General features: G+C 38.2%; 1 protein-coding gene across 1 annotated transcript in view; it reads right to left on the reverse strand.

The window, feature by feature from the left end:
* Positions 1-642: 642 nt before the first annotated feature.
* Positions 643-15849, reverse strand: part of swap70b (switching B cell complex subunit SWAP70b) — a 31496-nt gene continuing 16289 nt past the window's right edge. Inside the window, exons 8-12 of the mRNA XM_041997451.1 lie at positions 9183-9290; positions 6600-6766; positions 4907-5105; positions 2281-2377; positions 643-2033 (exon numbers count right to left, since the gene is read on the reverse strand). Of these exons, the coding sequence (XP_041853385.1) occupies positions 1915-2033; positions 2281-2377; positions 4907-5105; positions 6600-6766; positions 9183-9290 (690 nt within the window). The 3' untranslated portion in view covers positions 643-1914. The remainder of the gene's footprint in view (positions 2034-2280; positions 2378-4906; positions 5106-6599; positions 6767-9182; positions 9291-15849) is intronic.

Genomic DNA, 15849 nt, shown 5'->3' on the forward strand with positions numbered 1-15849 from the left:
GCCCATTTTCCTTCAAGAGTGGATGTGCTGTGTGTTCGATTGGTTGGAATCAGTTATATGACTTGCTGTTGCCTTTACATCATCTCCAACCAGCAAGCACATTTTCCTATGATTACTGACATCAACAAGGCATTTTTGGTCCAGGCAACTGCTGCTCACTGGATTTTATTTATTTATTTGACCTTTTATTTATCATATTTGACCACCCCAGAGATGGTTGTGAAAGTCCCATGTCTACATGCATTGTATTTAAATGATCATGAGTGGTGCCGCCCATCTTTCCGGCTTTCCAGATCCAGCTTTCGCTGGCGCCCACTCTGTGACTTTAGAGGGCAGACTCAGCTAGCCAGGGGGGGTCGGGTTAATCACAGTATCCACTACCGGGGGCAGTGGTGATGTCACAAAGGGAAAGATCTCAGACTCACTTGTTTGAGCACACATTTGGTAAAAAGTGGAGAAGCGAGAGAGGGGACAGAATTAGAAAACATTTACAAAGTTAATTTTGCATAATATGGACCTTTAACAAGCAGCTGAACAGGTGTACCTAATAAAGTGACCAGTGAGTGCATTTCTTTCTGCATTTCTGCTTTGATTGTAATTTGTATTTTTTTTCTTTTGTTAAGGACAAAGTCTGAGACAAAGTACAGTGAGGAAATTATTTAATATGTGTTTTATTACATAGTTCAGTCCTAAGCTTTTTACAAACATACATAATCCAAAATGTATCACAAATTTTACTTGAGTGTGAAAGGCACTGATGGTTATAGTACAACAAAGTTAAAATATCCCTGTTCAGAGACGGACTTTGGCAGGATGCCTTTCAAAAAGATGATCAGAACGCTTATCTTTACATGCAGGGAAATGTTTAAGTTCCATGTTATGTTTATGTTATTTATTCAGAACAAAATCTAGATCAAACTACAGTACAGCTCTTGGATAATGTTAAAATACTTCATGATTATTACATCTTCCTTTCAAAAACTGTAAATAAAACTGTCATAACAGAAAATTCTGTAACTATATGTACAAAATCACCTAAATTTTCAAGACAAAAATGGTCCCAAAGAGTTCCAACAAACAGATCCATTTCCATTACACTGGTTACACTCAAAAGTAGTGCATGTCGTTTTCTTTTTTTTTTTTTTTTTTTTTGTAACATACAAATAAACCTAAAATAGTGAAGAAAATAATACAAGGTAGTGATGTTCTCATCAATTTCCACTCAAAATTGTGATTTATTCAGGGGCAACACAAGCTTGAAGCTATAAAAAAATTACGTCTTATTTGTTTTATTGTTTTTGTTTCTACAGTTGCATGGAAACATTTATTTTTGAGCTTGATACTGGATGATGGATTGAAATATATATATATAAAAAGATGCACATCTTAGAATCAATAGATTTATGTGGATTGTTATCCTGATTGGATTTAGGTTTAAGTCGACAGGTAGCGTTGATCTTACATGAGTGTAGATGGCATAAAATGATACTTGTCCACTTGACTGAACTGTTAAATAATGATGTGATGCTAAAAAGCTTTAATACATTTAGTAACAATATCAATTTAACAAAGCTGTCCTCATTACAGCATTTTCTCCTGTGCTATCACTACTATGTTAATGATTCTTGTTGATTCCTGCTAAAATGATGAACTTCATCATAATGTAACTGGGACTTAATACCAGATGGCATACACTAACAAACATGGAAGTAATTTATTTATTTTTGATTCCTAGTGGAAACTTAAGATTAAAAAGTTATCAATTAGTTAATGCCCTATTAATATAAAATCCTTTCTTATCCTGGTAAATTTCTTGTTTGGATCCAGTTACTGCAGACAGCACATCCCAGTCCCCCCCACCCCCGGCCGGTCCTTCCTTCTGAAACAACGACACGTTTCAGGTTAAAAGCAGCACTACTGAGCCTGCGTTGTCTGGTTCTTCATCTCCTGCCACTGCTTCTCCCTCAGAATGAGCTCGGCTTCAGAAAAGGCAGCGGGGCCCCAGTTTGTGATCTTCTGTTGCCCCTTTGAACCTGATGAGGAAGTAAGTTGCAGATTTATTCATTTGCAACACTTCTACTTCATTTAAAGTACATAGATTTCTTTTATTATTTAATTTTTTACAGTTAGCTACAGCTGAAGAGAGTCAAGAATGGATAAACATTTAAAAACCTTTCAGGAAATAAAAAGAATATTTCAAACCTCAAATATAAAATGACCTTTAACACCAAAACAGCTTATGAAAAAGTAACCTTAAAAGCCACAGCGGTGGGTTTGTACCTGGTTGGATGAGGCGTAACAACCCCTCATGTTGAGCCACTTTGTGCTTCCAGGTCTTGGTGTTGTTGGCTGCATCTTCCAGCTTCTTCATCACCGTCTGAGTCACATACGAAAACAGAGCACACACAGTATTGGTTCTTTGAAAAGATTGGAAACCTTGTTTCTGAGATTTAGGGATATCTGTTGGTTAACTGGATCAACAAAATCACTTTTAATTTGTAATAATTTCCTGGCTTTTCATGTCCAAGGTGAAACTTCACATTCAGCAGTTGAATGGCGACACCATGTAGTAAAAAAATAAATTAATTAAAAAAATGTAAAAGTTGCTGCTACCAACGTGAAAAACCTATTCTAAATTACAAGATGAACTATTAGAAAACAAAACGTTAGTGTAATTTTTTAAGATCACTATTAAAAATGTATGGGATGATTAAAACTGAAAGTTCCATCAGTCAGTTCAGATCTAATCAGGGGTTCTTACTAAGACTTTCAAAAATAATGTGTTACCGGCAGTAACTAATTTATGTAATTAATTGCGTTAATATTTTTATTGAACTTAACACACGCACGGCGTGACAAGCCCCATACAACAGTCATTTCTCTGTTATGACGGTGGGATATGGAGAGAAAAGATGGAGAAGATGAGCCATGGATTTGAGAATAAACTCAACATTAATAGAGCAACCCGTGGACGTCGCCTCCGTGGAGAATGAGGGTGTTTAACACACACTCTTTTCCCAGTGAGAGGGTTCCACACCCACACTTTTCCCATATTTTATCTGTAACTCATACTGTGTTTTTCACAAACATGCCGCTCTAGTTAGTCTCTGTTCGTCGTTGTTTGTGGGGCACAGTTGCTCCTCCCCCCTCTCATGTTGCATGTTGCTGGGCCCAGGCAGGGGCACTGACCAGGAAAAAGGGGGCACAAATGAGAACTTTATTAGGTCTTGATTTTATGAAATATTGAACTAATTATTATAACTAATGTGATCATGTAATATAAAAGTGAAGAAAAACTTGTAAAACAAGCAGCCAATGATCTATTTTATCAACAGGTGTTTACTTTGGGTGATGCTGCTGTAGGACTTTAATCACTACTGCACAAACACACATCAGTAATAAAAGGAAAACATGTTTTTATCTACATCATCAGTTTGTTCAGAGTTTCTTCATCAGTGGTGGCTGTTTAACCTCAGTCGTCACATCTGCTGGTTTAATTACAGAAATTATCACCATGGAAACGGTTGGTGAGATAATGATATATGAATTCTGAATTATGATCTTGGACATAGTAGAGATGATTTAGAACAACATATAGAAGTACATTACATGCTGCATTTACTGACCCTTGGACATCTGACGTTTACCCAAAGGAAGGTCAGTTAACAGTAAATATTTGTAGCATTGGGTCTTTCTGTTGATACAATACAGTAAAAACAGGCAAATTTCAGGCATAGTCGCAAATAGTGATCAATCATGATTAATTTGTAAGCTGTGATTAATCATGATAGTTTGAAAGCTGTAATTAATCATAATTAATTTGAAAACTGATTAATCTGATTAAAATTTTTAATTATTTAACAGCTCTAGTTTTTACTACTCACCACAACAGTACAGAACAAGACTAAATGTGTTAAAAATATGCAGCAACAAGTAGTGGTTATGTAGTGGTTAAAAATAAAAACCCATACAAATCACAACATTGTTTATTTTTGTGTGAAAAGCTGCTGTTTGACTAGATGACCTCTTTACACACCTGACACCAACATAATGACATGGACATAGTTCAGAGAGGCCTTCCTCTGTTGTTACAGAGGCAAATTGGACTCACTTGGGGAAAAAAGTTCTTTTTCTGAATTAACTAGATAACTTTTCACAATTAAATATTTTATAAAAAAAAATGTCTGCTGAACACCAGCATACTGCTTTTCATTTGGTCAACAGCAGCTCTGCAGTGGCACATGCTGGTGGAAACATCATGCTTTGGGGTTAGTTCTCAATGACAAGGACTCATCAGGAGGAGCATGTCTGAATCACATACCCCTCTGACCACTGCCACTGATCAATATGTGTAAAAAAAAAAAAAAAAAAAACAGCAGGAAATGCTCATTATACCAGCTCTAATTTGGTCTTTTGATATTGTTAAATAGAAGCCATTTGGTTCAAACATAGATACAGAGATTTCACAATGATGCTCATTCAAAACTCAAGACATTAACCAACTTGACCACCAAAACATCCTGCTGTAACAGCAACCCCATCTCATTTAAGACTGATGGGATTATCAGACAGGAAGAAGACATGAGACTCTCCAACCACTTCACCTTAACTCAGCTGTTGTGATTTTAGGAAGAGCTAGTGGAGGTGCAGGGAAGCTTTGTATCCTGTTCCTAGTATCCTTAAGTTTCATTTGACTTCCTCATGAAGCTGGTTGAACAAATGCTGTCAGTTCTTCTCCTCTCTCTTTCCCTCTTGAAATTTAACAACTCATCTCTGAGCTACAATAAAGTTCATCATCTGGTGGCATCAATGTGGCTAAAACATCTGCAACCCCCACATGTGTTTGCAAGTTTTAATAACCAGTCCTACTTCTTGATAAAGAAAATAATTCCTTCCATCAGCTGACCTGATACTGCTCCAACGCTCCCTGCCTCTCTTGCTCCAGCTCCTCCAGCTGTCTCACTGCAGCCTGCAGGGCGCACTCCTTGGCCAGACGTTCCTTCTCCAGCTCCTGTTTCTCAGCCTCTGTTTCTGAGATAGCTCGCTGCTGTCGCAGGTGGATCTGCTCCAGCTCCGCTCTCTTCATGGCTTCTTCTTCAAGCAGCCTGATGCAAATGCAGACATAGAAGAATACAGTCTGTAAGCCTGAAGACTTTCATCCAGACACACATTTTCTCCTTTTTAACTGACAGGAATAAACATTCCTGACTTCTTATTTAGGATATTATGAGTTCCTGCACAATCCAACATGTGTGCATTTCATACATTTATATATTGTTTGCAATTTCAGGATCAGACTAAATAAAACAAAGCAGATAAGGTGCATGAAACCCAGTGGTAGGTGTCAGTGTCAGCAGGTGGTGCTATGGGGTCATGATGGACTGCTGCTTTTAACATAAAAATCCAAGTAAATGATTTTAAATAGGTCAGAATTTCAAAGCTTGTCCTGAAAATTAAAGTGCATCTGTGACTTGGATACTCCTGTTTCTGACTCAGCACTGCATTAGTCCACCAGAAACAACGGTGTTTCCTACTCACAAAATGCAAAAAAAAAAAAAAAAAAAAAGAGCAGCTCAGCTCGGCTCTGATCACACTCTTCTTGCTGCAAACTTCCTCTTATTGTCTGTTTTAATCCCTCAGCATCTGTTAATTTCCTAACTGAACTTAGTCCCAGTTGGTACACTGAGTGTAAGTGATTGTAATTTAGTAGAATTATTAAACTTTGAGTGATAAACTACTTTTCTACACTTTGTTTTAGCAAAAAACTACAAACTCAACCCTGCCTTGAGCTAAACCTCAATCATTAAAAGCCACTTTACCTTTGATTTGTGAGCTTTAAATGAAAGTTAATTGAATGTGGTGGAAGAATCAATTGAACAAGAACGTTCACTTAATGTCTTTAAACAACGACCACTGTTCTCTCTTCCTTTCATTTCAGGAAACATGAGTCTTCACCAGTTAAGTCAAACATGAGCTGTAAAGTTTGTATCAGCAAAGAGGAAGGAAGGACACAGAGGAAATGTGGTGGGCTGCTCTAAGTAGAAGTATGTCTGGCTGATTCCCATTTAAAAAAAATTGAGAAATAGGCTAAACCTATGTAGCTTTTTGGATATAAACTTATGTTAAAATGTTTTTTTCCATGAAATGATACAAATTCTACAGAATATAAATATATTTGTGACAAGAAGAAAAAGCAACATATTAAACTCAATCAATAAATTAGATGACAAACAAATCAGTATATGAAATTGAAATGCATGATGACTGTTTTGCTTTTTGCCTTCAGATAGGTGTCTGATTTCTTTTTTCAAACCTGTCCTGTCCAGCAGCAAGCAGAATAATAGTCTGGTTTCTGTATTGTGCCGAACAAATTTGCTCTGCCAAGGGGAGGCTTATTGGTATAAGGCTGGCCAAGGTATAAGCCCAGAGGCAGCCAAAGAAGTGGGGACTGGGGATGTAAGTCAAGAGAGAAGCGAACTTCCCTCTGGATGGTGTCTGATTTTAAGTTAGTAAAGAAATCTTTTGTGAGGAAATTAACTTTCTGCCCTGAAGGCAAAGAGCGACAACTCAATGATCTCCTCCTCCAGCTTTTGACTGACCGTGCCTGCAGCTTACGGACGACCTCCTCATCCTGTCGGGCGCGCCTCTCGTCCTCCAAAGCATCCTCCAGCTGGTGGTACATGTCCTCCAGCTCACGGACCCTCTGCAGGTACTGCTCCAGCTCAGTGGACTTCTGGGCCACCTGCTCCTCCATTTGCTGTCGTACCTGTTCAGCAGGATTCAATATCAGTCCTCCTGAATAAAGTCTTTATTTAAGTGGACCTGAAGACACATGTTTGCTTTGCAGAGAACTGCCTTTGTTCAAAGTTAGTGCATAAGAGAGGGTGCAAATCATGTGCACAACCTCATTCTTGCAGAACCTACAGTGCATCCGGAAAGTATTCACAGTGCTTCACTTTTTCCACATTTTTTTAATGTTACAGCTTTATTCCAAAATGGAATGAATTAATTTTTATCCTCAAAATTCTACACACAGTAACCAATAATTTTTTTTTTTGTTTTGCAAATTCATAAAAAATAAAACACTAAGAAATCACATGTACATAAGTATTCACAGCCTTGAAGTTCAAAAGTGAGTTCAGGTGCATCCTGTTTCAACTGATCATCCTTGAGATGTTCCTACAGCTTTATTGGAGTCCACCAGTGGTAAAATCAGTTGATTGGACATGATTTGGAAAGGTCTTTATATAAGGTCCCACACTTGACAGTGCATGGAAGAGCACAAACCAAGCATGAAGTCAAAGGAATTTTCTGTAGACCTCCAAGACAGGATTGTCTCGAGGCACAAATCTGGGGAAGGGTACAGAAAAATATCTGCTGCCTTGAAGGTTCCAGTGAGCACAGTGGCTTCATCATCCAAAAATGTAAGAAGTTCGGAACTCTTTTTAGAGCTGGACGGCTCTCTGCAGCAATCCACCAATCAGGCCTGTATGGTAGAGTGACCAGACAGAAGCCATTCCTTAGTGAAAAGCCCATGGTACCTGGAGTTTGCCAAAATGCACCTGAGGGACTCTCGGACCATGAGAAACAAAATTCTCTGGTCTGATGGGACAAAGATTGAACTCTTTGGCATGAATGCCAGGTGTCATGTTTGGAGGAAACCAAGCACCGCTCATCACCAGGCCAATACCATCTCTACAGTGAAGCATGGTGTTGGCAGCATCATGCTGTGGGGATGTTTTTCAGCGGCAGGAACTGGAAGACAAGTCCTGATCGAGGGAAGATGAATGCAGCAATGTACAAAGACGGCCTAGATAAAAACCTGCTCCAGAGTGCTCTTGACCTCAGGCTGGGGCAGTGGTTTATCTTTTAGCAGGACAACAATCCTAAGCACCCAGCCAAGATATCAAAGGAGTGGCTTCAGGACAACTCTGTGAATGTCCTTGAGTGGCCCAGTCAGAGCCCAGACTTGAATTCGATTAAACATCTCTGAAGAGATCTGAAAATGGCTGTGCACCGACGCTTGTTATCCAACCTGATGAAGCTTGAGAGGTGATGCAAAGAAGAATGGCCGAAACTGCCCAAAGATAGGTGTGCCAGGCTTGTGGCATCATATTAAAAAAAAAACGTGAGGCTGTAATTGCTGCCAAAGGTACATCAACAAAGTACTGAGCAAAGGCTGTGAATGCTTATGTACATGTGATTTCTTATGTTTTATTTTTAATAAATTTGCAAAAATCTCAAAAAAAAAAAAAAAACTTATTTACATTGTCATTATGGGGTATTGTGTGTAGAATTTTAAAGACAGAAATGAATTTATTCCATTTTAAAATACGGCTAACACAATGTGAAAAAAGTGAAGGTCTGTAAATACTTTCCAGATGCATTGTATGTTTTCTAAATATGCATTAAAACCAAATTCATGCCTGGCTTTAAAAGATTGTGTATGAGTGCTTCCTGGATTCATCGGTTCTTGTATAAAGTGCTTTTTGGATAGGGTAGAGTAGACTAGATAGCAGAAAAACTCTAAAGAACTACTTTAAAACTGATTAAAATGCCTTTATCTCTATGGCATAGTCATAGTGATCTTGAAAACACTAACCCTGACGTAGGCCCGTGGAATGTGTTGGTGTTTTAAAGGTCACTGTAACTATGCCATAGAAATAAAGGCATTTTATTATTTAAAAAGGCCTTGGAGTTTTTGTGCCATCTAGTCATGCCTGACTTTATAGAGTCATTTCTATTTGTAAAAGAAAAGAAATGATAGCAACACTATCTTCTTCGGAGCCATTTAAAGCATGCACACACAGGTCAACATTTTTCTGCCGGTACACCACAGCTACACTGTGTACTAAAGATAATTATCAGAGACTAACAGTTTTGTGGTTCTTACATTTAGCAAAAACAGCAGTCAGTAGCAAGTATGTGTCTCCATTTGGAATCAAATTGTAAAAAATTCATCTGTATGAGCAGCCACACTGCTTACTGTATTTATAATCATGTAGCAATGACAAGTTTCAGAAGCAGGTCATTTAATTTAGCAAGAATCCCTCCATCATTTCTACATTTACCTGTCAGATTTAGATATAATGTTTAGTTAAAGAGAAAGCTGAAAGAAAGTTTTTGTGTCACCGTATCATCTGATGAAATAATTCAGTTGAAGGAAGCACAAGGTGATGTACCATTTTCTCTCTCTCCAGGTCCATCTTGTAGCGGTCCTGAAGTTCTGTTTGGGTCTGAAGACGTCTTTTTTCTTCCTCTGCTGCATTGGTTGCTGCTTCCTCCAAAGCCTGGCCAGAAGTTAAACATGTCACACACACACACACACAAAAAAAAAAGAAGTAAACATTTAAAAATTCATGGTCAATAAGAATCACATGGCAAGTTTAAATAAAGACCCTAGTCGGGGGGAGGGGGGGAGGGGGGGTTCTGTACAAACACTTAAGTTATCGTTATGTTCCTACAAGTTTAGTTTTAGTAATTATACTTCAATAAACTAAGTGTGGACTAGAAGTATTTACCTAGTACACTAGTAGCATATAGATGAGTGCACTTGTGTAAACTTTTGTAAAATTTAAATGACCTTATAAAGTACACTTAAAGTATACTTTTATAAACTTAAAATGTTTCAATTTAGTCCGAATAAGTATTAAGTTAGTATATTTTCTAGTACACAACAAGTACATGGCCCATAATATACTTGCCATACTTATACTCAAGTAGACTTAATGAAATAAACGTCAAGTATAGTACTTTTGCTAAGGGTAAACACAGAAGACAAACTGAGCATGAAATGCTGCACATGCCCTGCTGAAGTTGCGTCTTTTCTGTGTTAATCTTTTTTCTATTTGCACTAGAATGAGCGTTACAAACTACACCTCTACAAAAAGCTGGAGCTGAAACAATTCATACTGTTTCCATCATTCTTTTCACCTGCAAACAAGATGATCAAACTAGAGGTGGCTCTCTTTGCAAAATACATAGCAATAAACACAAAGGAGCTTCGTCTTTGCCTTCCTCTGTAGTGTAAGTGTAACTTGCTTTTTTTTTTAAACCATAAATCCCTGTACTGTGCTGATTCTGCTTGACTCGGTCTTAAACCAAATTACAATTCCTAAACAATACACTAAGGTCCTGTTTGTTCATTTTACTGCAACTTTTGACTCGATAAAGGCACATATTTGATTAAATAGGCTTACAGATCTTAATGTTAAGAGCCTGATTCTCTGGATCAGAGCTGTTCTTTTCTGTCGCCTTTACAGGGTTTGTGTTCGTAACAGGAGATCTTTCAATAAGCACTGGCTGTCCACAAGGTAGCATCATTTTACCTCTGCCCTTTTTACAAGTAAATTTGCACTTAATGAAAATAACTGATATTCTTAACTGAAAGTGACTGGTCCACAAAAGCTGGTTCGAACTGCTGCACTGTTGATTTTTACCTTCAAATGTTTTAATGCATTTTTAATTAATTAATTGTGTTTGATTGCACCTATGCATTATTGTGTTTGCACTTTAAAGCTGTCTAGTGTTAGTGAGTTAGTGAGTTCTCTCAACTAAGTATAATAAACTTTTTGTTGCCAGTTTGCTGTAAACCAAGGTGAAAGTTGCTTACTTTGAATTAATAATGATGGTACATAACAGTAAACTGAACAACTGTAATTTACAGATTCAACACAAATCAAATTTATGTCGCCATCCTTCTTCTAAATAAAGACATGAATCAGAACAGAAGTAAACCAAGTTATGCAGATTGTTGAGCAGTAACCTTTTGACTCATGTCACCCAGCTGTGAACTGTCTGCAGACCGTGACAATAACAGCACAGTGAGAAACACGAAAAGGTTTATTGTATTTGTGTGTGCCTGGCTATATCCTTTATGTGTGCTCATTGTGCATTCATGCAACCAGCTATTTGAGATGGACTCTTGCACCTCAATGGTAGATTGTTGTGTATTCTGAGATTGTGGTCACACAAAGACAAAGTTGTCTTCTTGAGCACTGCGTGCTGCACAACTGCAATGTGAACTATTCAGTCGGACTGTTGCTACATTTGTCACAATAAAGCTGGTGTCTGCAACATGCTACACAGAGCTGTCACCAATGCAGTAATCATCAGAAATGTGGTCTTAATTAGCTAGATAAACAGACCTATTTTATCTTTATTCTGCAGACAGGCTTAAAGATGGTACTTTTTTGTTTTCACAAAACAAAACAAAATATCACCACTTCAAGCTAAGCCTCAATTTCTGACATCTTTTAGGCATCTACCATCTATCATGATAAGTGGCTGTGAAAACATTGGGCAAAGCAATGAAAAAGATGCATAAATAAGGCCTGTAGACATCATCACTCCACATACTGTATTGTTCTTTAATAAAAGTAGCTGATGTGGTCAAAAGTGATCTTACTGTACTCTGTCCCTGAATCTTGGGTCTTTCCCTTTGTAGACAGTGCATCACTTTTTGCAGATGAAAATGTTTCCTTGCAGGGAATACAACTAATAAAATCCCCATGATCTCTTTATTTTCACCACAGATTAGACCTTAGTCCAAGTCTACATACAGTTTCTCTTGTATGCATTGGAAAATAAAGTCAAACAGACACATCCCTAAACAGTGAGGTGACTGTTTCTCACCAAATCATTTAACTTTGGGCCCATTTTCCTTCATTTTGTCTTCATTCAAAAAGCACTTTGGATTTATTTCCCCTCTTAATGACATTTTTAAGCCACTGATTATATCACCTTACAACTCCAAAATGGACACATAACTAAGCACAGTTAAAAGTGTAATTGTCTTTCAGTCAAAGACATGACATCACTTCTGTTTTTGTTAAACTGACACTTCCTGTTCACCTCTCAGTCTCTTACATCATTAAAAACGAAGAAGGGTCATTCAGGAAATCCACAAAACTTGAGTTTACCTCTGCGGCTCAGCAGCGTCACAGTCGGTGAGTCAGGTTTAGGAAGATTAACTGGAAAATCATGTTTAAATGAGACTCATGTCACCCCTCTGCCCACGCTGCCTCAGCCAGTTCACATCCTGTTTCAATGATAAGACTATTCATTAGCTGCAGCCTGCAGGGTAATACCCATCTATTGTTGGTATTCATGAGCTGGCAGTGGGTTTCAGAGGAGACCACCAGAGTTTTTTGGTGACCTACTTTAATTGTGTGAAAGACAATAGTGTGTGTGTAAATCCAACAGTGCATCACAGAGCAACAACTCTGCTGCAAGAACACTGAAGACAAGACATTGTCTGCCATTTTGATCTGTGATGTTATCTGTGAGGAATGCTGCTGAATCAGTTCTGAGGCTATGTTTAGCTGATAGTCGTAGTTAATTATGAATGTATTCCTGAATGACTTTCTCTTAGGATATGATTAAACAAAACACACAAAAGGATTTAAACTACATGATCTCATATGTAGAAAACACAAGTTCTCTCTGCAAGTCTGAGACAGCAAAACACTGCACAATGAGTCATGAGCAGAAAAAAGTTAGCATTGTGACAGTACTTTGAAATTGTTGCAGGATACATACATAGACAGCACTCACCTCACTATATGATCAAGCTTTACTGTCTGACTTATTCAAGATGCCGACATAGAACGTCACAGCTCAAAGCTGCTCTGCAGCGTAAAACAGAGCGTGATTCAGAGTTTCAGATAAAAGGTGTGTTATGTGACTGGCCTCATGCACATGAACAAGGTGGCTTTTTTTCCCCACAGAGAGCTGCATCCTGTGATCTGAATTCCTCCCTCAGAAATGCCTCCAGTACTGACCAATTGGACTGGTGCCACAGTTCTGGACATCCAAGCTTGCCAGTTTGCTGCAAACTTTGCTGCAGCTGATCTGACAGTTTGCTGCCTCTAAGGGGGTGGAGTAAAAATATGTGGAACAACCTGAAATGCCACAGTTTCTTGTTCATGTTGTTTGTCCTTTTACTTTGCTCTTCAGTGGAAAAAAAACACAAGTCCCAGTTGACAATGTGCTGCTTGGTGGTGGAACAAAACTGCAAATAATTCAGTGCTAATAATGTTTTTTTTGTTTTTTTTCTCTCTTCTTCTTTCTTAAAAATTACAACGATTTGCCATTTTGCTTTTCACACTTCCTCTTCCTGCAGGTCATGAACTAGTCATTCTCTTTTTGGGTCAAACCAATCTGAAACTAACCACCATTCGGTCTGTAAAGCCATCTAAAGGAGCAACATGTTAGATTTTTGGAGGACTGATCACTTCATCAGTCTCTACATTGGTTAAATCCCACAATCCTCTGTGAAGATATAGAGCTGTGCAAATTTGCAACATTTTTCTCATTTACAGTTTCCTTATATCTCCATTCATTTCCAAGCTACACACTTCTGATTTCTTGATATAAAATTTTACACTTTCTGTTAAAAACTCCACCACCTACAGGGTTAAGATCAGAAGTTATTTAATTTAGTATTTAGCATTAGCTTTAATTCTCCTGTAACGTGTTAAGATTTACTGAGGAGCTTGTTTGTGCCAAGCAGTTGAACACAGTTAAACTTGCTAAATACACCCAAACTATGGTAAAAAATGATGTTGCCAAGTATGCTTTTTATAAGCAACTTAGGGCTTGTTTTCCTGTAAATTCGCTTGGAAATATTGCTGGTTGCGGGGTTTTGGGCTCATTTTCTTAAGTGTAGTTGCTTATTCCGGTACGTCCTTCTTCCTTTATGAAACCCTCCTATATTTTTTTTCAGTTGTCCATAATAAGGCATTACCTCTGGCTGCAGATCCGGAAACATGAAAACAGTTTGGGATCCGGAAACAGTTCTTTGTTCAGGATCCAGTGTCCACCTGAGGGCGGAGGTGACTCGAAGGCATTCTGCTGATTTCTGTGTGTTATTGGTTACAGTCGGTTGGTTACAGCAAGCAAGCTGGACCTTTGTGGTCGCTGCTTCTAAACTGTGGAGCTCTTTGCCACTACAGGTTAAGGTGGCTACACACAAAGATTTTTTTTTTTAATTTGATAGGATTTTCTTATCTGTTCGAGACCTCACACGTAAAGATAAAAAAAAATCAGGCATTTAACAGTGCTGATCATACTGTGTGTGGTGTGCTCCGACACCACATATAACGATTCTGTCCTGCAACTGATAGTCCCTTGAGCTGGACATCTCACGTGACCAAACGTGATCTAACAAAAACGTAGAAGAAGAACAATAGCAACAACCAGAAAAACGAAGAAGAACAACCGGAAAACTACACCCAGCATGGTAGAGGACATACATAATGAAGTAATAATGGTGGTCTTGATACTATTAAAAGAAAAATCCAGAACTGAAAAAAAAAAATAAATGATAACAGCCTGGAGACAGCGTGAACACAGACTTTATATCCTTCCTTGTTCCCCAGCCAGCTCGCTCTCTGATTGACTACATTCGGTTCTCCTCACAATCCACACAATCATTCCCTCATCTTGTAGATCCTCTTCCGTGCTGGATGTTGTGTTTTCCTGTTGTTGCCATGGTTCTTCTTCCTCATTTTCACGGTTGTTGCCATGGTTCTTCTTCCTCATTATTTCGGTTGTTGCTATAGTTCTTCTTCATTTTTGTTTGGTCACGCAAGGTTTCTGGCTCAGAGGACTAGATTCTAGATCAGCTGCAGGACAGCATCGTTAAGTGTGTGTTGATCTGTGATGAGATATTTGGAGCACACCACACACAGTATGGTCAACACTGATGAATGCCTGATAAAATTTTTTTATCTTCACGTATTGAGGTCTCGAACAGATAAATCTTATCTTTGAGGCTTTGAGGTGCAAGACTTTTCCCTCCTGAATCTCCTCAGCTACACATGAACCAAGTGGTCCTGAACTGTATCAGTTATACCTGTTAGTGCTGTTACGCCGGTCTGTCAACAGCTCCAGCAGCTCTGGAAAGCTGTGGAGACTCGCGACAGGTTGTGGCAGCTGCAGGAAGTGCTGCTGTAAGTTGCCGCTGCTACGATTTGAGCTGCTGTCTGTCGCCAGATGAGGATCAGCAGGTAAAGAATAAAGTCCGGTGTTACTCATACACCCCTCAAAAGTACAAATTCATCCCATTGCAGGAATATTTGATCATAAACTCTGTGAAAGAATAGAAGTCTGAATCTAGCAAATCTACACCAGATAAGTTCACATCCGTTCATATGCGTTGGTGGGCGCGGTTTTCTTTGCCTGCAAGGCGAGGACCAGTCTATCTGCATCTGGAGGGAGGGGCTGTGGGGTTTTTAAAATTTCCTCCTGGTGTAGATAACCTCTGTCACGAAAAAAAATAAATAACCTGGTTTTACCCTTTAGAGGGCGTTAACGAGTGATTTTTTTTATCCACAAAATCCTGTTTTTAAAATAAACTTAAAAAAAATACTAATTTTATCAACAGTATTTGTAGTATTCATCACAGTTAAGTAATACTGTGTGGTGTTTACATCTCAAAAAACAAATTTTTGGTGCACTACTCCTTTAATGTTCTTTTGTTTGTTATGTTTTTTTGTTTGTTTTTGTTTGTTTTGTATGTGAATGTTTCCATTCTGGAAAAAAAAGACTCATGCTGATACTCTGTAAATGATGTTAAATTGGTTGTAGTATGTCAATAAAAAGTAGAAAAAAAAGTAATACTTACACAAAGCTTGAAAAACAAATTCTATTCCAAACCGTGAACATGCTAAAAGAACAAATCATCCAGTGAGCTTTTAAGTATGATCTTGGAAAAGGAATTTCTCCCATGCGTCCAGTTTTTAAATACTCTGCTTTTCTTCGAGGACCTTTTTTTTTTTTTTAATCTCACACAGAAACCTCCTCTGGGGAAATTCCCTCAGATTTTATCCGCTTGGTACAGTTCCT

The sequence above is a fragment of the Melanotaenia boesemani genome, chromosome 10, assembly GCF_017639745.1.
Source record: "Melanotaenia boesemani isolate fMelBoe1 chromosome 10, fMelBoe1.pri, whole genome shotgun sequence".
Lineage (NCBI taxonomy): Eukaryota > Metazoa > Chordata > Actinopteri > Atheriniformes > Melanotaeniidae > Melanotaenia > Melanotaenia boesemani.